The sequence below is a fragment of the Mchenga conophoros genome, linkage group LG14 (assembly GCF_057382185.1).
Source record: "Mchenga conophoros isolate Kocher_MC1m ecotype Shallow Benthic linkage group LG14, M_conophoros_male_GT1.1, whole genome shotgun sequence".
Classification (NCBI taxonomy): domain Eukaryota; kingdom Metazoa; phylum Chordata; class Actinopteri; order Cichliformes; family Cichlidae; genus Mchenga; species Mchenga conophoros.
The window spans coordinates 25,990,483-26,011,412 of NC_140539.1; the positions used below are offsets into that span (position 1 = coordinate 25,990,483).

The following is a 20,930-nucleotide window of genomic DNA, read 5'->3' on the forward strand; positions in this document are numbered from 1 at the left end:
CTCCAATTATTATTGATGGCTTCTTTTTCTCAAGCTGAGGACCCAGTGTGCACGCAGAGAGGTGATTCTGGGAACCCAGTCCTATCAAAAGATGGGGATTTTATATTAGGGGGGATGTTCTCTTTTCACAGCAGCTGGGAAGACAGAATGGACAACTACACACACAAACCAATGCCACTACAATGTACCAGGTAAATGATAAGAAATGAATTTAACACAGTCATTTAAGAAATTCATCAATTCTTGGCTTTAAACATCCTTTGAAATGTTTTTTCCAAGTTTTAAGGGAAAATGTGATGCAATTCCAATTATTTGTAAATGTCTCAAGTTTAAATTTCAGAGATTTCCAATTTGCACAGACTATGCTTTTTGCAATTGAGGAGATTAATAACAGTACAGACCTACTGCCAGGAATCTCTGTGGGCTATAAAATCTATGATACTTGTGGATCTGTGGCCAGAAGTGTAGGTGTCACACTGGCTTTGGCTAATGGAAATGAAATTGTGTCTGTACCCCCGAAGGCACCATGTACCAGACCTGCACATGTGCAGGCGATAATAGGAGAGACCTCTTCTTCTCCATCCATTGCAGTAGCTACTGTTATTGGACCATTTGTTCTGCCAGTGGTGGGTAGGCTTCTTTCTTTATACATTTTATATATATATAAAGATATATATAATGTTTAAAAAATATTTTTATTCTCTTAGATCAGTCACTTTGCCACATGTGCTTGTCTCAGTGACAAAACTAAGTACCCATCCTTCCTCAGAACAATACCCAGTGACTACTACCAGAGCAGAGCCCTGGCACATTTGGTCAAGCATTTTGGATGGACTTGGGTTGGAGCTATTCGAACCAATAATGATTATGGAAATAATGGCATGGCCACCTTCAAGGAAACTGCACAGCAGCTGGGCATCTGTCTGGAGTATTCTGTATCTTTTTTTAGGACAGATCCATATGTGAAAATACAAAAGATAATTGAAATTATAAAGGCTTCAACCTCCAGGGTAATTGTTGCATTCCTTTCCCATGTGGATCTGGATGTGCTGCTACATGAGTTTTCATACCATAACTTGTCTGGGTACCAGTGGGTAGGCACTGAGTCGTGGATATTTGATTCACAAACAGCAAAAATGGATATACATCACATACTGAATGGTGCCATAGGTCTTTCCATTCCTAAAGCACATGTCACTGGCCTGAGAGAGTTCATACTGGATGTTAAGCCACTGAATTCATCTAATAATGAACTCTTTATTGAGTTCTGGGAGACACTATTTAGTTGTAAGTTCAAGGAGTTGAAATCATCAGCAGACATTCAGAGAGAGTGTACTGGACATGAAGATCTGAACGGAGTTCAAAACAGCTTCACTGATATGTCTCTCATGCCTATCTTTAATAATGTATATAAAGCAGTGTATGCAGTGGCACATGCACTTCACAATATCCTCAGCTGTAATAAAACATGTAACAAAAATGTGCAGCTAGATCCATTCACGGTGAGCTTTACACCAACTTAAAAGATTAAATCACATTAGCACGAACATTGTTGTCATAATTAAAAAAATATTTTGTCTTTCATAATCTTTGACCATTAGGTGTCCAAGATATCTCTATTGCAAGTAACTGAGTTTTGGCATGTTATCTTAGGTTTTGCAACACATACGAAAGATTCACATCACAACAAAGGAAAGAGATGAGGTTTACTTTAATGAGAATGGAGATCCAGCAGCAAAGTATGAAATTATAAACTGGCAGCCAAGAGAAAACGGCGTTGTGGAGTTTGTCACAGTTGGTCTTTATGATACATCATTGGCTCCAGAAAAACAGCTAAATTTGCAAAACAAGGCTTTAATTTGGGCAAGAAACACAAAGCAGGTACACATTCATGCAACTTTGGGGTTTTTTGTTTTATTTTTTTCAATTTATAAATATGTATTTAATTTGTTTTACAGTATTTTGGTTTTGATCTTTCAAAATTAAGAAATTGTTTGACAGAGAACTTCATTTTTTTCTTAAAGTCCATATGCAGTTTAATTTTCTTGATCATGCAGGTTCCTGTGTCAGTTTGCAGTGAGAAATGTCCCCCAGGAACACGCAAGGTTCTCCAGAAAGGAAGGCCTGTTTGCTGCTATGACTGTATAAGATGTGCAGAGGGACAGATCAGCAATGTTACAGGTGTGGTGACATTTCATTTTAACTTTGGTGCATTACAAAGCAAAGTTAGCCATGTAGGACGGTCATACGAGAACTATTTAATAATCGTGATGTTTGTTTTTATGCAGACATAATATGCATTTAGTACGGAGCCCTGCAGGGGACATGGGAGAAAAAAAAATTAAGACGGACTTTTGCGAGATCTCGCAAAACTAACTCGGGATCTCGCAAAAGTTTTGCGAGATCTCGCAAAAGAAACTCGGGATCTCGCAAAACTTTTAGCCGCATTCTTCGGATGCCGGCTCGAAGCCGACCGGGAGGTCGAGGCACGATGTGCCGGGAAAGCGGTGTTCCTCCCGGCTGTAGTAGGTCTCGACCTCCCGTTAGCTTCGAGCTAGCGGGAAGAATGCGGCTAAAACTTTTGCGAGATCTCGCAAAACTTTTGCGAGATCCCGAGTTTGTTTTGCGAGATCTCGCAAAACTTTTGCGAGATCCCTCCCATGTCCCCTGCGGGGCTCCGTAATTTCGATTTCCTTCTCAAACTAAGTAAAACTATTTAACTAATAGTCACAGAATCATAACATTTCAACAGTAAGGAGACAGATTTATGTTGGGCATTGTTTCAGTTGACGGTTTTGGATTTTTACAGAGCTGCATAGAACTATATGTGCATTTTTTCACATATATACTCATAATTTAAAATACATGAAACTAGTAACCAATATGATGAAGAAGAAATCATCCATTCATTTTCTGCTGCTTATCCATGTCTCGGTCATGAAGTAGAATTGATAAAAAGAATTAGATAAAAGTTTACATGGAAAAAAAGAACAGGTTTATTCAAGACGTTGTATTTAGTCTTGTTGTTGCTAATAATAATAATAGAAATAATAATAAATTTTACACACAGAGACCCGCAATAACATGCACAACTTACAAGTCAAAATAGAAATATAAAGATATAGTCTGTGCCAAATTTCATCAGGTCTTTTTATTTATATTGTAGTGTCTCTCCAACAGAAGACAGAGACAGTCGGTTATTCTGTTTCTGAGTTTATTTGGAACAGTAACACATGTTGTTCTACAGACTCTCTGTCATAGGTAGCTGATATAATTGACAGGCTTAACAGCCTCTAGACCAGGGTTCTCAAACTTGCGGCCCCTCTACTTGCGGACTGCATATTGATGTGAAGAATTTAAATTATTATTCAAAACATAATTTAATATGAAGGCAATGTGAGCAGAGTGTTACAGGTATTGCCCTTTAAGAATGTAGCCAGTGTAGTCTGTGCTTTAGGGAGACAGTGTGGGACTGCCTCTCCGTTATGTGTGTGAGTGTGAGCGAGGGAGAAAAAGGGGAGTCAAAAAGTATGAGTTCTCACCGACCAGAAACAGGAGATGGAAGCATGTAAATATAATAACAACCACTCCAGCCAAAAAGAATGCTTGACGAGCCCAGTTGTAAGTAAGCTGTTAAGACTAGACTGTACGCTGTGTTCGTGTTTTCCTCCGAACCAATAGAGTTCAGTTGGAGCAGCCTTTCAACACCTCTCTCTGTCTCTCACTAGCAAAGTTGACCCAGACAGTAAAGCTAGTTCCTGGCTATGAGCCCAACACAGAACCCGACATATTAGCCAGAGGTCTCTTTACTACGGTATGGAGCCGTTGACCTGGCTGAGGTAGCAAGAGAGTACACACACGTGGAAGGATTGGCTGTGCCAGTTCAATGAGAGTCAAAAACTAATGTGTACACTTACGTCTGCATTTTTATTTTGTTAAATATGAACAAAATTATAGCAGAAGTGCTGTCACGTGTTTGGCCAGAAAGAGCGTACCAATTTGTTTATTTGGTAGTTCAATGAAAGGCTTCAGTTAAGAGTGAGAAAAAGAATTCCTTTCATGTTTGCAGTTTTGTCTTGTTATACAATATTTGAAATTTAAAACAAACAAACAAAATACAACATTTTAGGAAATATTAGTGGGTGTTTTCTGGTTTGTTTGGGTTTTTTGTACTACTTGAACATGAAAGTGGCCCTCCAATGAGATGGTGGTGCCAGCAGTGGCCCGTGGCTCATTTGAGTTTGAGACTCCTGTTTTAGACTATTACACCTTCAAGGATACTCAGTAAATTACTTCTTTGCAGGTGTGGAGCATATCTGCCAAAACTGTGTGGCAATTCTGAAAACAGTAATAACACAACAATTGGATTAACTTGTAATCCAGTCCATTACAATATATTTTAATGCCTTACAAAACCAGGATTATACATAGTCTGCTTTTTTTCTGTAAAGTAACTCTTATGTTAGCCTCTCAGTTATAGTCAGTGTTTAATATTTACCACAATCCTTTGTTCTAAACTTAGAGTTAATACAATTAATGGTGATTAATACTCAATAAATGTTTTTCTCTATCTGATAACACCACTGAGGCTAAATATTAAACACTAAATAATATTTGGAATAATATCTGGAAAGTATAGAAAATCTATTATAACTCCTTGTAAAATTTAAATAAAAAGTATGCCACAATCACAAACACTGATGGATGCTCAATTTAATTTAATTCAATTTTAGTCATACAGCTCTAAATTGCAACAACTGTTGCCTTGAGGCTGTTGTTGTTGTTGAAAGCTGGTTCAAAAGTAGAAAAAGAAGCCTGAAAACCAAAGGCTCTGGCTCCCATTCTACTTTTAAATACTCCAGAAACCACAAGTAAGCTTGCAGTCCAAGAGTGAAGTGCTCTAATAGGGTGATATGGTTATTAAGATAAGATGCGACCTGAGTATTCAAGAGCTTAAAAATGAGAAGCCCGATTTTAAATTCAATTCTGGATTTAACAGGGAAGGGAAGCCAATATTGGAGAAATATACAGTACACTCTCTTTCTAGTTCCTGTCCATAATCTTGCTGCAGTATTTTGGATTACGTGGAGGCTTTTCAGGGAGTTTTTAGGACATCCTAATGACAAACCAATTAAAAATACTCCAGCGTAGATGTACTAAATGCATGCACTAGTTTTTTAGTGTCACTCTGAGATAGGATATTTCTAATTTTAGAGATATTGAGCAAATGGTAAAAAGCAGTCCTACATATTTGTTTAATATTTGACTTCAAGTTTCCTCACAGTGTTACTGGAGGCTAAGGTAATGCCATCCAGAACAAGAATCTGGTTAGATACCATATGTCTTTGATTTTCAGGCCAGTGCAATAACCTCAGTTTTATTTGAATTTAGAAGTAGAAAATTAGAGGTCATCCAGGTCTTTGTCTTTTAAGACATTCCTTTCGGTCAAACTAATTGGTATCTGGCTTCATGGATAGATAAAGTTGGGTGTCATCTGCATAGCGGTGAAAATGTATGCTATGCCTTCTGATTATACCTCCTAAGGGAAGCATGTGTAATGTAAACACAATTAGAACCATGTGGAACTCCATAATTGACCTTACTGTGTGAAGAGGACTCTCCGTTTACTTGATAGCTATGATACAAACCACTGCAATGCAGTACCTGTAATGTCTACAGCACACTCTAATCGTTGTAATAGAATATTATGGTCTACATTATCAAACATTGCACTGAGGTCTAACCGGACAAGCACAGAGATGAATGCATTGTCTGAGGCCATAAGAAGATAATTTGTAACCTTCACTAAAGCTTTCTGTTTCTGTACTGTGATGAGCACTGAATCCTGACTGAAACTCTTCAAATAAGCCATTCCTCTGTAGATGATCAGTTAGCTGTTTGATAACTACTCATTCAAGAATTTTTGAAAAGAAACAAAGGTAGGAGATTGGCCAGCAGGGTCAAGAGATGTCTTTCCAAGTAATGGTTTAACTATTGGCAGATTGAAGGCCTGTGGTACATAGCTGATTATTAGAGATAGGTTGATCATATTTAAGACTGATGCATTATTAATGGTAGGGCTTCTATGTGCAAATGGGAAGTAATTACTGAAGTTAACTCAGAAAGATCAATTGGAGAAAAATACTCAAAATAAGTACCAGTGGTACTGAAAGTAGCTGTAGATAATGTTACAATCTTTGAGATGATTATGAGTAAATTTTTTTTCTCCAATGGTTACAATTGTATTTGTCGTGGTGGAGGGTTTATGTGTCCCAGGGACCCCAGGGGCTATGTTGTCCGGGGGCTTGTATCCCCTAGTAGGGTCTCCCATGGCAAATTGGTCCTGGGTGAGGGACCAAAGAGTGATTCAGAAAACCCCTATGAGTAGAACATCAAGGGAACAGTTAACCCTGCCCGGGATAGGGTTACCGGGGCCCTGCCCAGGAGCAAGGCCCGGTGAGGGTGCCCAAGGGTGTCTGGTTAATGGGCCTTAGCCCATGGGGCCTGCCAGGCACAGCCCAAAAAGGGGACATGGGTCCACCGTCCTGCAGGCCACCACCTGCAGGAGATGGGGTAGGGGTTGGGTGCTGGGTGGCGGCCAGGAGCGGAGGCTCTGGCGGACCTGGAGAGTTTCTCAGTCTGGAGCTGCCCCTGGTGAGAGGCAGCAGGCTGGGGTGGGTATCCATAGTATCACCTTGGCTTGCTGCCTGTACATTGGGGTTTCTCCCGGTGGACAAGAGGGTTTACCCCTGCGCCTTCAGGTCGTGGAATGGGTCCTGACCGTCATCTATGCTTATGTGCCAAGTGGCAGTTCAAAGTACCCAGCCCTTTGGAGTCCCTCTTGGGGTGGGGGTTTCAATGCTCATGTGGGCAATGACAGTGAGACTCGGGGGGCATAACTGGGAGGAAAAGCTTCTCTAGACCTAACCGCGGACTTCTGTGCAAACCCCAATTTGACCATAACAAACACCATGTTCGAACATAAGTGTTCATAAGTGCACGTGGCACCAGAATGCTCTAGGCTGGAAGTCGATGATTGATTTTATAATCGTATTACCAGACCTGCGGCCATATGTTCTGGACACTCAGGTAAAGAGACGGGCTGAGCTGTCAACTGATCACCACCTGGTAGTGAGTTGGATCAGGTGGAGGATGCTGGACAGACCTAAACATATAGTGAGTGTGCACTGGGAACGCCTGGCAGAGGCCCCAGTCCACAAGATCTTCAATGCACACCTCCGGCAGAGCTTCAACAGCATTCTGAGGGAATCTGTGGACATTGAGTCCAAATAGACCATATTCAGCACCTCCATTACCAAAATCACTGCACTGTGCTGCAAGGTGGTTGGTGAATGTCATGCTGGTAACCCCTGAACCAAATCGTGGACACCAGAGATGAAGGAGCCACCAGGCTGAAGGAGGAGTCCTATCAGGCTTGGTTAGCCTGTGGGACTTCAGAGGCAGCTGATAGGTACGGACAGGCCAAGCAGAACATGGCTCGGGACTCGTCACTGCACGGATATTGGACTGCCTCAAAGAGATTTTGGCAAACCGTCAGGCGACTCAGAAGGGGAAAGTGGTACTCTACCTGCACTGTGCATAGTGCGGGTGTAGCGCTGCTAACTTCGACTGAGAAAATTGCCCTGAGTTCCTGAATGCTCTGGATTTTTTAAGGCTGTCTTGGCTGACACACCTCTTCAATGTTGTGCGTTACCTCTGGAATGGCAGACCGGATGGTGGTTCCCACCAGAGGGTGTGTTCCAATTACAGGGGGATCATACTCCTCAGCTTCCCTGGGAAAGTCTATGCCAGGGTGCTGGAAAGAAGAGTCCATCCGTTAGCTGGACCTCACATACAGGAGGAACAGTGCAGTTTTGTCATGGAACACTGGACCAACTCTTTATCCACTCGAGGATACTTGAGGGTGCATGGGAGTTTGCCCAACCAGTCCACGTGTGTTTTGTGTATTTGGAGAAGGCATTCGACCATGTCCCTCGGAGTGTCCTGTGGGAGATGTTAACAGAGTATGGGGTATCTCTCCCATGGCTACATGCCATTCAATCCTTATTCAACTGTTGCAAGAGATTGGTCCACATAGCCGGCAAAAAGTTGGTCTCATTTCAGATGGGTGATGGGCTCCGCCAGGGCTGCTTTTGTCACAGGTTCTGTTTGTAATTTTTATAGACAGAATTTCTAGGCGTAGCCAAGTGTCGGAAGGCTTTTATTTGAGTGGTCTCAGAATCTCATCTTTGCTTTTTGTGGATGATGTGGTTCTGTTGGCTTCATCAGGTGATGGCCTTCAGCTCGTGCTGGAATGGTTTGCAGCCAAGTGTGAAGCGGTAGGAATGAAAATCAGTACCTCCAAATCTGAGGCCATGGACCTGGAAAAGGCTGAAAAAGAGTTCCTGCCCCAAGTGGAGGAGTTTAAGTATCTCGGGGTCTTCTTCATGAGTCACGGGAGAAGGAAGCAGAGAGAGCTGAGCGTAAAAGGGAAGCTCTCAATTTACCGGTCGATCTACGTCCCTACCCTCACCCTATGGTCATGAGCTGTGGGTAGCGACTGAAAGAACGAGATTGCTCTCCCTTGCCTCTCCCTTAGAGAGGGTGAGAAGTTCAGCCATCTGGGAGGGGCTCAGAGTAAAGCCGCTGCTCCTCCACATTGAAAGGAGCCAGTTGAGATGGTTCATGCATCTGATAAGGATGCCTCCTGGGCACCTCCTGGATGAGGTGTTACGGTCATGTCCCACTGGGAGGAGACCCAGGACTCGCTGGAGAGATTATATCTCTCGGCTGGCCTGGGAACACCTTGGTGTTTTCCCGGACAAGCTGAAGGAGGTGGCTGAGGAGAGGGAGGGTTTCTTTGCTTAGCCTGGTGTTAACCTGGCATTCGAGGCTAATTAGGATAATTTACATCTGGCTCTGCATTTAGATTATGTAATTATTTTATATTTTATATCTGTAATTTATATTTCATATTGTGATTTTACCTGTATCATGGTTTTACTGGAAAGCACTTTGGTGTACTTCGGACTTTAAATGTGCTATATAAATAAATTTGATTGATTGATCAATGGTCATGAGAATTTGCATATTAATGATCAAGGAATGGACCTCCCAGCCCATTGTTCATTCAGTGGTGCTAGTTTCAGACATGTTGTGTTGAGTCTGTCATATTTAGCATTTACATGGATGTTAAAATCACCAGCAATAATTATTTTATTTGATCTGACCAGTAAATCAGATAAAAAGTCTGAGAAATTAGACAGAAACTCTGTATAAGGCCCAGGTGGAAGATAATAACAAATAAGACTGTTTTTTGAGTTTTGAACAAGGCTAAGCATCAGGCTTTCAAATGAATTAAAAGTCTGTCTTGGTCTTTGGTTGATTAATAAGTTGATGTGGAAAACTGCTGCCACACCGACCCCTCAGCCCTGATAGTTACTATGGCTCAGGGGTGTTGATTCATTTAAACTAACGTAATTATTCTGCTGTAACCAGGTTTCTGTAAGGCAGAGTAAATCAATTTGTTAATCAATTATTAATTAATGTACGAACAGACTAAAAGACTTGGAAGAGAGAGACCTAATATTTAATAATCCACATTTTACTGTTTTACTCTTTGTTGTAGAAGCGCATTATTTTATTGTCCCTTCTTTGCGATTTTTTATGTTTAAGTTGTTTTTTGCCGGTTTTTAGTTTGTTTTTTTGTCTGTTTGGGAGCTGACACTGTCTCTGAGGAGATGGGGTTTTGGGGAATAATGGGAGGAGAGAAGCTGCAAAGAGGCGTGTAAGACTGCAACTCTGCTTCTGGGTCCCAACTCTGGATAGTCAGGTTTTGGGGGGAATTAATACATTTGGCAAGACTTCTAGAAATGAGAGCTGCTCCATCCAAAGTGGGATGCATGCCGTCTCCTCTCTAGACATCACATCTGTTAATCCTTACTTGATCACAAACCAGTATACCTGTGTGCTTAACTTAATAAACATATTGTTTATCACCTTGTAATTGTACAGCATCAGTAGGATGTTTCATGGATGTTTTAAATGCAAACACATATGAAATTGTGCTCATTAAATTTAACAACTTGTAACATCTGCATCAATATTAATTTCCAGATTCTGTCACCTGTGTGAGATGTCTACCTGAGTTTTGGTCAAATGAAAGAAGAGATTCCTGTATCAAGAAGGAAGCAGTGTTTCTGTCATATGAAGAAATTATGGGAGCACTGCTCACTGCAGCATCTTTATTTGGGGCATGCATGACAATTGGTGTGATACTCATTTTCTTCAAGTATAGGAAATCTCCTATAGTGAGGGCAAACAACTCTGAATTGAGCTTCCTGCTGCTCTTCTCCTTAATTCTGTGCTTCCTGTGTTCTCTGACCTTCATTGGTCAGCCCTCTGATTGGTCCTGTATGCTCCGACATGTAGCATTTGGCATCACCTTTGTCCTCTGTATCTCTTGTCTTCTGGGAAAAACAATAGTTGTTTTAATGGCTTTCAGAGCTACACGTCCAGGTAGTAATGTTAAAAAATGGTTTGGGCAGACACAGCAGAGACTCTGTGTTACAGCATTCACTCTTATACAAGTTGTCATTTGTATCATCTGGTTAACAACTTTTCCTCCTTTTCCATCTAAGAATTTGTTACAATTCAAAGATAAAATCATCTTAGAGTGTGCCCTTGGCTCAGCTGTAGGCTTTTGGGCTGTTCTTGGTTATATAGGACTTCTGGCTATTTTATGTTTTATTTTTGCATTTTTAGCACGAAAACTACCCGATAATTTCAATGAGGCCAAGTTTATCACTTTCAGCATGCTGATATTCTGTGCAGTATGGATTACATTTATCCCAGCATACGTTAGCTCCCCTGGGAAGTTCAGTGTTGCTGTAGAAATATTTGCTATACTTGCATCTAGTTTTGGACTGCTAATTTGCATCTTCATACCCAAATGTTATATAATCTTACTGAAGCCAGAGAAAAATACAAAAAGGAATATGATGGGGAAGAAGGTACCAAATTCACTTTGAAAATTGAATTTAGTAAAATGGTATTTTACTCTTATTATTTTTCCCAAATTAGTTTGTCACCATCCTGTCAGAATATGAATAAGCTCCTTCTCCTTCCTGATGCATTTTCATTACTTAGTTTGCAACTAGGTAAAAAAAAAGCATACCAAGGCACTGCTAGCTAGAGGTTATTGAGTCAATCATATATTTATCATGGCATGCCTTTATTTTGTCTTTATTTTATGTCAAACCCTGGAAGTTTGAAATTTGAATTACATGCCACTGCAGATAAAATCAGTAAGAGTACCTGTTCTTCTATAACCTGTTCATTTTCATTTTCAAGAGGTTTCCATTGCCATTATCAAATTTTTGTGCGCACCACAATGCAACTCCATCAATTGTTTTGCTTTGTGCATGTATGTGTTTAATGCATGGTTCTCAAAGAGCAGCTACACATATATATGGCAAATGAAATAAGGAAAGTAAAAAAAAATCTGGGGCAGCACGGTGGTTAGCACTGTTGCCGCACAGCAAGAAGGTCCTGAGTTCAATTCCAACATCAGGCCGGGGTCTTTCTGTGTGGAGTTTGCATGTTCTCCCCGTGTTTGCGTGGGTTCCCTCCGGGTACTCCGGCTTCCTCCCACCGTCCAAAGACATGCAGCTTGAGGGGATAGGTTAATTGGAAAATCCAAATTGCCATTGTGTGAATGTGCGAGTGAATGAGAGTGCAAATGGTTGTCTGTCCCTGTGTGTTGGCCCTGCGACAGACTGGCGACCTGTCCAGGGTGTACCCCGCCTCTTGCCCTATGACAGCTGGGATAGGCTCCAGCGCCCCCCGCGACCCTGAAAAGGATAAGCGAATGGATGGATGGATGAAAAAAAAATCTCTTACTATATCAGTAAAAGCAATAACAGTAAAGCTCTTCCTTTGTATAGGATTTAAAACAAAATATAATATGTGGTACTTTAAAAGATGAGTTTTTAGTGTAAACACAAGTTACAGTAAATAAACAAATAAATCTTTTGGTGTCAGATGTTTGAAATATCTCTAAACTGCTGATTATTTGCTGTTGCCTTTGTTCTCTGTTACCTCTTCATCTGCAGCTGGCGCAAAGACGCACTTATCCACACAACTGTCATTTGCAAAGTGGGTCTACAAACCCAAGCATTAGGGCCACAGGTGGATTGCCCTATTTCAGTACACCAAGCAAAAAATGTAACACCAACCAACCAACCCAGTGATATCAAGTTCTGTACTGATACAAGATGGCGCTACACATGCTGTAAAATCTTTAAACACTTTCTTAAACCATACTTCAAAGACATTGTTAAGTCCATGACATGTTTTTAGAGTAGGGTTCAATGGTGTAAATTTTCCTTACCATTTCCTATTAACTTCAGACTGAATTAGTATCAGACTGATGACAGATCTTAATATCACATCTATGCATCACAGATGTGAAAGTGTAAGTGAATGGATGACTGTAACTTGTATAAAGTTCTAAGAGTATAAAAGTACTGTATAGGAAAAAGATTTTTTTAGTACATTATTTGTAGTGAATTGTTCTTTCCATTGTTAATTTATATTTAAATGGGCCTTTGTATACACTGTTAGACTTTTCATTGCCACTTTACGGTAACATACTGGCCTCACTGTGCTGTGTTACGGTAGCTTAATGCTCTGCAGGATGATACAGTTTTTTGCTGGTGTGGTATAATACTCTTGGACAAATTATGGTAACACGCCGTAGCCTTTTTTACGGTATCTCACTGGCAACAGTGACGCCAGTGAGATACCGTTATGTCGTTATGTCGTAAATTACGTCAACAAAGTAACATCATACTGTGATTAAAAAATTGGTATACTACTGTTTATTCACGGTATGCCACTGTAAGCCCGCTGCAAGGTAATAAACTGCAATTTATTAACCAGTAACTTACCGTTATCACGCATCATCAGTACCAAAAATATTCATCTCTGCTAGAGGATACCGTGTCCCAACAGGCGGTCATTTACCGTTTAACAGGTCGTAATTTTACCGAAATTTCAGTTAACAGTAACATACTGTAAGAGACTGGAGGGTTCCAAAAAAAAATTGGATGGATGGATGGATGGATGGATGGATGGATGGATAGATAGATAGATAGATAGATAGATAGATAGACACACACAAAATATAATTCATGTGCTTTACACCACTTTATTTATTATCACTGATTTTTCCCTGCTGAAATACACATTTCCAAAATCAAAAACTAAAAAGAACCGAAAACATTTTCATTGAGGAAGCACTTGTTTTTACTAAACCATGTAATACATTATTTTCTCAGATGGTTGTACAAACAATAACGATATTATGTCATATCCATATCATGGCAGACAACATATGCTCAAGTGTTGGGTTTTCTTAGTTATATTTTGTAGGGTTTTGAAGTGCCTTGGCATTCATTTTGTTGGCACCATACAAATAAAGTGAATTGTAATGAATATAATATCAAGCCCCACACTTCTGCCTTTATATACACTTTGTCCAAAATACTGGCTCACACCACCAAATCATTGCACAAAACAGGGTCCACGACATGGATGAGCGTGTGTGGTGTGAAGGAACTTGACTGACCTGCACTGAACCCTGATCTTGCTTTGTGGACTGAGTTCATTGATTTGTAGGGTGAGCCAATACATGTGACAATTAAAGTGTAAGTAGCTGAAATAATTTTTAACAAACAGGTAAAAGAAGGGAAAAAAATCAAAACTGTTGCACTCAAAAAACCTATTGGACAGAGACAGCGTCTTGCAAGATGGCAAGAGAGCTTGTCTTCATTGTTGTTCGTCTTGTGTAAATGTCCAGAAAGCATGGGCCATGGATCATCTGTGGAGACACAGGTAACAACACATTGGTCACTTAAATTATACAAGAAATTCACTAAAAATGGCAACAGTTACCTAATTTGAAGTTCTCCACTCAAATTCAGTAAGCCGCTGGAGGAAAGTTGTGACATGAGGGTTAATGTAAACAACCTTTCGCTTCACAGTGGTCCCAGTCTTTCTGCTTGTCCCAACCTTGGAGGTACATTTTGTTCCCTCTTCAGGGTTTATCCTTACAAAAAACTTGCACACGCTGACTCCTGGTATTCCAGGTTGAATACATCAATGTCAGAGACTGACATTGCATCAGCAAAGGTGTTCTCTTTGTCCAGCTCAACAATTACACGCCCCTCTGCACTCACCATCCAGCAGGTGGCGGTCACTGAACTTTGTCCTTAAATGTATAGGGGCAACATGTTGTCATTATGCAACATAAAATAATTGTAATACTTCACTTCTTCACACTGTCTAGATAGTCATAAAGCAAATAGCTACGTACTGTTAATTATTAATGGCCTTATGTACATAAGTCCGTTTTAACATATTATAATTGTACATAATTGGGAATTATTCTGCACATTAAACACACCTAACAAACAGTCAGCCCAGTTAAATTACCAGAGATGAATCAACTCTATGGTTATTTTGGAGTTCATAGTTTGTGCTGCTGTTAAACTTTACAGTATTGACTTCAGTATTTCTGCTGTTGGTGTAGCTAGACTACTACGTTGATCAGTAATATGTATTGTGAAATTTGATATTGTTACTTTGCTGGATTCACTGAGACACTTGTCCAACAACCTTGGTTTATAAAGGAAATTACAGAAATTTGAGCTAACAAAACAGACACTGGATACCTGTGTCCACGAAAAGCTCCTGTGCCAAACAGAAATTCTAATATGGTCTAATCAGCTCTATTTCATAAATGACTTCTTACCAAGCATAATCAGCCTTGGGGTGATGGGCAGGTTGCTCTCTGCTTCAAGGGACATCCTGGTAGATGTTTCCTGCCAGAAAAAGGACCAAGACATTTTATGTAACAAATAAAAAAAATATAACAGGACAGCAAGCAACAGCATTAAACATACAGGGAGTGCAGAATTATTAGGCAAATGAGTATTTTGTCCACATCCTCTTCATGCATGTTGTCTTACTCCAAGCTGTATAGGCTCGAAAGCCTACTACCAATTAAGCATATTAGGTGATGTGCAACTCTGTAATGAGAAGGGGTGTGGTCTAATGACCTCAACACCCTATATCAGGTGTGTATAATTATTAGACAACTTCCATTCCTTTGGCAAAATGGGTCAAAAGAAGGACTTGACAGGCTCAGAAAAGTCAAAAATAGTGAGATATCTTGCAGAGGGATGCAGCAGTCTCAAAATTGCAAAGCTTCTGAAGCGTGATCATCGAACAATCAAGCGTTTCATTCAAAATAGTCAACAGGGTCGCAAGAAACGTGTGGAAAAACCAAGGCGCAAAATAACTGCCCATGAACTGAGAAAAGTCAAGCGTGCAGCTGCCAAGATGCCACTTGCCACCAGTTTGGCCATATTTCAGAGCTGCAACATCACTGGAGTGCCCAAAAGCACAAGGTGTGCAATACTCAGAGACATGGCCAAGGTAAGAAAGGCTGAAAGACGACCACTACTGCACAAGACACACAAGCTGAAACGTCAAGACTGGGCCAAGAAATATCTCAACACTGGTTTTTCTAAGGTTTTATGGACTGATGAAATGAGAGTGAGTCTTGATGGGCCAGATGGATTAGGCCCGTGGCTGGATTGGTAAAGGGCAGAGAGCTCCAGTCCGACTCAGACGCCAGCAAGGTGGAGGTGGAGTACTGGTTTGGGCTGGTATCATCAAAGATGAGCTTGTGGGGCCTTTTCGGGTTGAGGATGGAGTCAAGCTCAACTCCCAGTCCCACTGCCAGTTTCTGGAAGACACCTTCTTCAAGCAGTGGTACAGGAAGAAGTCTGCATCCTTCAAGAAAAACATGATTTTCATGCAGGACAATGCTCCATCACACGCGTCCAAGTACTCCACAGCGTGGCTGGCAAGAAAGGGTATAAAAGAAGAAAAACTAATGACATGGCCACCTTGTTCACCTGATCTGAACCCCATTGAGAACCTGTGGTCCATCATCAAATGTGAGATTTACAAGGAGGGAAAACAGTACACCTCTCTGAACAGTGTCTGGGAGGCTGTGGTTGCTGCTGCACGCAATGTTGATGGTGAACAGATCAAAACACTGACAGAATCCATGGATGGCAGGCTTTTGAGTGTCCTTGCAAAGAAAGGTGGCTATATTGGTCGCTGATTTTTTTGTTTTTTGTTTTTGTTTTTGAATGTCAGAAATGTATATTTGTGAATGTGGAGATGTTATATTGGTGTCACTGGTAAAAATAAATAATTGAAATGGGTATATATTTGTTTTTTGTTAAGTTGCCTAATAATTATGCACAGTAATAGTCACCTGCACACACAGATATCCCCCTAAAATAGCTAAAACTAAAAACAAACTAAAAACTACTTCCAAAAACATTCAGCTTTGATATTAATGGGTTTTTTGGGTTCATTGAGAACATGGTTGTTGTTCAATAATAAAATTATTCCTCAAAAATACAACTTGCCTAATAATTCTGCACTCCCTGTAGAGCTGTATGAAAAAAGCTTACATTTGCTAAGACAAAGAGGGAGTCTTCATCTTCCTTGTAATACTTCATCATGAGAAGTATGGCTGCTGTGCCAACCTTGTTGTTGGTCAAAACTCCCTCACTTTCTATCTGCTGGATGAGTGTCCTTATACCAAGGTTCCATTTGAGCTTCTGGGTGGAGAAATAGTTAACAATCCTTCTGCCTTTGGTTACGAGGGCCTGACCTAAGCACTCACTGACATCGATGCCTGTGAGTTTGTAAAAGTGGTTCGAAAGACCTTTCCGAGTAAACAAGAATGGCCACTGCTCCTGAATTTCAGCTACTGAAAGTGAGGGACAACTGTTGATAAGCTGCCGCTGAGAAATATATGTGATGCACATGAAGTCATCCACATCAGGTCTCTCCACAGCTCCAGGTCCTTCTGAATTAAAAATTGTTAACAAGATGTGTTTCTTTTCCTCTAAAGAAGCTGGCGTTTCCCCCTGAGGAAGTTCAACTGGCTGCCAATTTATACAGCCATAGCTATCTGCAAGGCATCTAACTTTTTTATGTGAGGTTGCATTACTGTTGGGACTGCAGTCTTCCTCATTCCTGGTTCTCTTTGTTTGACGAAGTCTATGTGTTGTATTATCTCGATTAACATGTTGAACTCTAGATTTGATGCTTCTTAGTAGTGAATAATATCCACAACCCAGTCTTTCTCCCTTTTCAGTAAAATCTGCAAATGTTTGAGGGTATCTGTTTATAATGATCTTAGCAACCTCTTCACAAGATGCACGTTTAGGGTTTCTGCAGTTAACTTGCATGGCCTCCACAACAATTTCTAACCATACTTCTGTCCTCTGGATGACCTCTGTCTCCTCTTGTGATTGCATGGGACAGTTGGAGTGGAAATCATTCCCAAGCTCCAGAGTAATGGTGTCATTCAAATTCTTTGGTCTGCCATCTAAAAAAAAGAGAGATGGTGTTAGATTCAGTGTCTACTTTTGTTACAGCTGCAAAGATCCTGAAAATCCTCTATGATGCTCTGTATAGTGCTGGTTGGCAAGAGCATTTTAGCCTGCATTTTTAAATGACACAAAGTCAACTGTCTTCTAATAGATTAACTGTGTCCTCTCCTTGTATTATGGCAAATCCTCCAATTTCTTGTTGCCTTGACTGCTGAACTGTCTACTTATGTTTTCGAGAAATATGGCTGGAAAATGATGTTCGGACACTGAAGTATTTAGAGCAACCTTCAAATGGACATAATACTTTCTCCCCCATCTTTGATATGAAATCTGAGAGGGGCACAAAGAGCTGTGAAGTTTTGCGCAGCATACCCACATCCAGGAACTTGACAGCCGAGGTCACCAGTGAACATATAAAACTCCTCCTTAGTGGTCTCCCTTCTTGTTCTGTGATTCCTAGGCATATGTGAATGAAGGCAGAAAATGTTCTGAAAGTGGCAGGGCAGTTCTCAGTTCCACAAGAAAGCCTATAGTTAGCTACATGTTTGTGGCTTTTAACATGCAAACTGAACAATATATATTTGCGTGCACTGATGCCACAAAATTTAGAAATACACATAGTTGCAAAAAGTTCAGTGACCAATTACCTTTCCTAAATGACATATGCAATGCAAAAAGTAAGAGTATTGTCAATAGGGACCAATTCCCAGTTTTTACATGATCAAAATTATTCACAAAAGGCTTCAATAAACAGAAAATGTGTGCCGACAAGAGAGCAGTGCACAAAAATGAAAAGATATTTGAGCTCGACTCTTTAATGGGTTTAACATGACTTAGTCAGCACCCCGCACCGTACAGGTAGTACAAGCACACCTGAAAACACTGACCAGCTAACAGCTTTAAGCATTTGGGCGCAACCTCGGTAGTTCACCGATTCACCTGTTGCAAACGTCCAAGTTTCTATCAAGTCTCATAAATCCATTGGCAACTATTACCTAACTAGTCTCTTGAGTCTCCACATTCATAGATATTGACATTTTTTCTTAGCATTTGACTGAAAATATCCTGGTAGGGTAGCTTGAAAGTCAAAACAAACAGTACTAAGAACGCATTTCTGACTTCTCTCGAATAAGAGAAAAAAACACTTACCTTCAGACTGATTAGCTGGTGTCAATCCAACTTTAATGTGTTCCATGTCAGTCCGTTTTAGGGAAAAAGTGTTATATGGTTTCATTTAATTTTGAGATACTCCCGCATGGACGAGCAATTTGGAGTCTAGCAGAGTTATCACGAATAGCATACGATCTTCAGATATAATCCAATCAACCTTGCATTTAACCCGATTGAACATCCAGTTAACTCTGATTACTTCTAAGTTGCACATGTTAACCATCTATTCATCAATAGTTGATGGTTATGTTGTTCTCCTGCTTTGCAGCTTTGTTTGAGTCTGAATTGCGACTTAAACGTGCAAAACTTGAGAAACAGATCAATATTTTCCTCTTGTTGTTATTTAATGGTGGTTGGCAACCAGCGAAAGGAGCATTAACCACCTCGAGCAATATTTTCTATCCCCATTGTTGTTTTGAAAGTGAATACCCGACGTGTGCGTCATACGTCACGTTGTACGTCAGGTGAAGGTGTGGTGTCGGCTATCGCACCTGTCGCATTACAAAGCTTCAAAAACGTAACAATCGCTTTAAAAACACAACCCAACGCGCTAAACATGAACAAACATAAACACCCGTGTTACATTATCACGTATATCCAGGACATCTCTTCTGAACCAAGACGAAGTGGTGCTACAAAGGAATTATTTGTTTAGGAGAGTGCATTTAATAGCAGTCTGGCCTGCCACAAAATGCACCGCTAAAAATACAGTTTCTGCTTGTCCCAGAATTTATTAATTTTGAGAGTGAAGTTGTAGGACTGATGCTGGTTAGTGGTGTAAGTTTCATGGATGTGACACCTTAACTTGAGTAAAAATGATGACCAGAGCATATTATTAGGTTAGTTCACTGTAGTTAGGCAGAGGTGTCTTAAAAAGTACCACCTTATACAAACCAAATGAAGGTCCAGTATAAGAAAGAATAAGAAGAGAACAAAGGAACACCCTGCTAAATGAAGTCATTTTTAAACATTACTCTAAATGTAGCCATTAGTTTTTGTTGCTGGCCATACAAAAAATAAGTATACTTCAATTATATTTCCCAAGTATACCTTACCTAGTACGTATACTAATAATGCTTCTTGGGATTATATTGGCCCCCGTTTTAGTACATAACAGTATTCTTGAAATTAACTTTTAGATGTACTTTTTGTTCACCATAAATGTACTAGCATAATGTCATAATGTCTACAAGAGTATAATTAAATATACTCGACTCTATCACAATACTAACCTTACAGTATTAATAATGTTTCACATTGTTTGAATAAACAAATACATTTATTAATATATGAGGTTCCATTCAGTTCAAGGAATTAAATTTTAGTGTGGCTGTAACTTACTCCTTCAGTTAAAAATTACGCTGTATATTGTAGTTTATATGTTATACTACTTTCACAGTGAATCGCATTTTATAGTAATACACTCTGAATGAGGATTTAAGTAATTACTCTTAGATCTACAGTAGAAAACAACAGAAATCCGGATGGTGTAATAGTAATCTCAGTAACATCACCAATTGTTACATTTGCTGTATTTTACAGCTGTTTCCATGGGTACGGTGAGTTACCGTAAAAATAATGTAATCTCATGGAATTTTCCCACAATTACATGCAAATTACAGTACTAAACTGCTAACATCCTTTAGAGTTTTTTACTGTTGATTTTGCAGTACTAAGCTATGGAAATTACTGCAAAGGCTAACAGTGTATCGTTATTTTCTGTATATGAACCAACATTAAATTGCAAATTTGGGCGAGTCCCTCCGTTTGCTGAACCTGTACATCAAATGGGAATGATCTGTCTCTATTCTATTTTTTCTTTTGCTGCACCAAAAGGTATAAATACCTTCATCTACATTGTGGTGCTTTAATGCTACTAAGAGTTTAGCTCAAGAAATGACATCGACACAGAGATTGCCAGAGCATGGATGGGCATTTCTGCATCTGTTGTTGGTGGCATCTCTCTCTCATGCTGAGGAGCCAGTGTGCAGGCAGCGAGGAGATCCTGAGAACCCACTGCTGTCTAAGAATGGGGATATTATATTGGGTGCTATCTTTTCTTTTCACACAAGCTGGAAAGACAGAAGAGATTCCTACATGAACCAACCTCTGCCACTACAATGTATCAGGTAAATGACACAATACAAATCAATTTACATTTAAGGAATCTGTTGGCTATCAAAAGAGGAGTAAAATGTATTTTGATTTTCTCAGTTATTTCATTTCCTTCCATTGAATGCTTTAATTTGAAATGCTTTTTTTTATATTTTGAGA

At 40.0% G+C, this 20,930-nt stretch overlaps 1 protein-coding gene and 1 pseudogene across 2 annotated transcripts; one reads left to right on the plus strand and one right to left on the minus strand.

The window, feature by feature from the left end:
* LOC146559851 (extracellular calcium-sensing receptor-like) lies at positions 1–11,030 on the plus strand. 2 transcript variants are annotated; one of them, XM_085243636.1, is made up of 6 exons: positions 1–191; positions 329–626; positions 708–1,502; positions 1,654–1,881; positions 2,058–2,181; positions 10,117–11,030. In XM_085243636.1, the coding sequence occupies exons 1-6, from the start codon at positions 16–18 to the stop codon at positions 11,028–11,030; spliced, it is 2,535 nt and encodes an 844-aa protein (XP_085099762.1). In that variant the 5' UTR covers positions 1–15. The 2 variants fall into 2 exon arrangements, with proteins under 2 accessions (XP_085099762.1, XP_085099761.1); XM_085243635.1 differs by lacking the exon at positions 1–191 and having other exon boundaries at positions 363–626.
* A 2,798-nt stretch (positions 11,031–13,828) lies between these two features.
* Positions 13,829–18,681, minus strand: LOC146559852 (uncharacterized; annotated as a pseudogene).
* Positions 18,682–20,930: the final 2,249 nt, after the last annotated feature.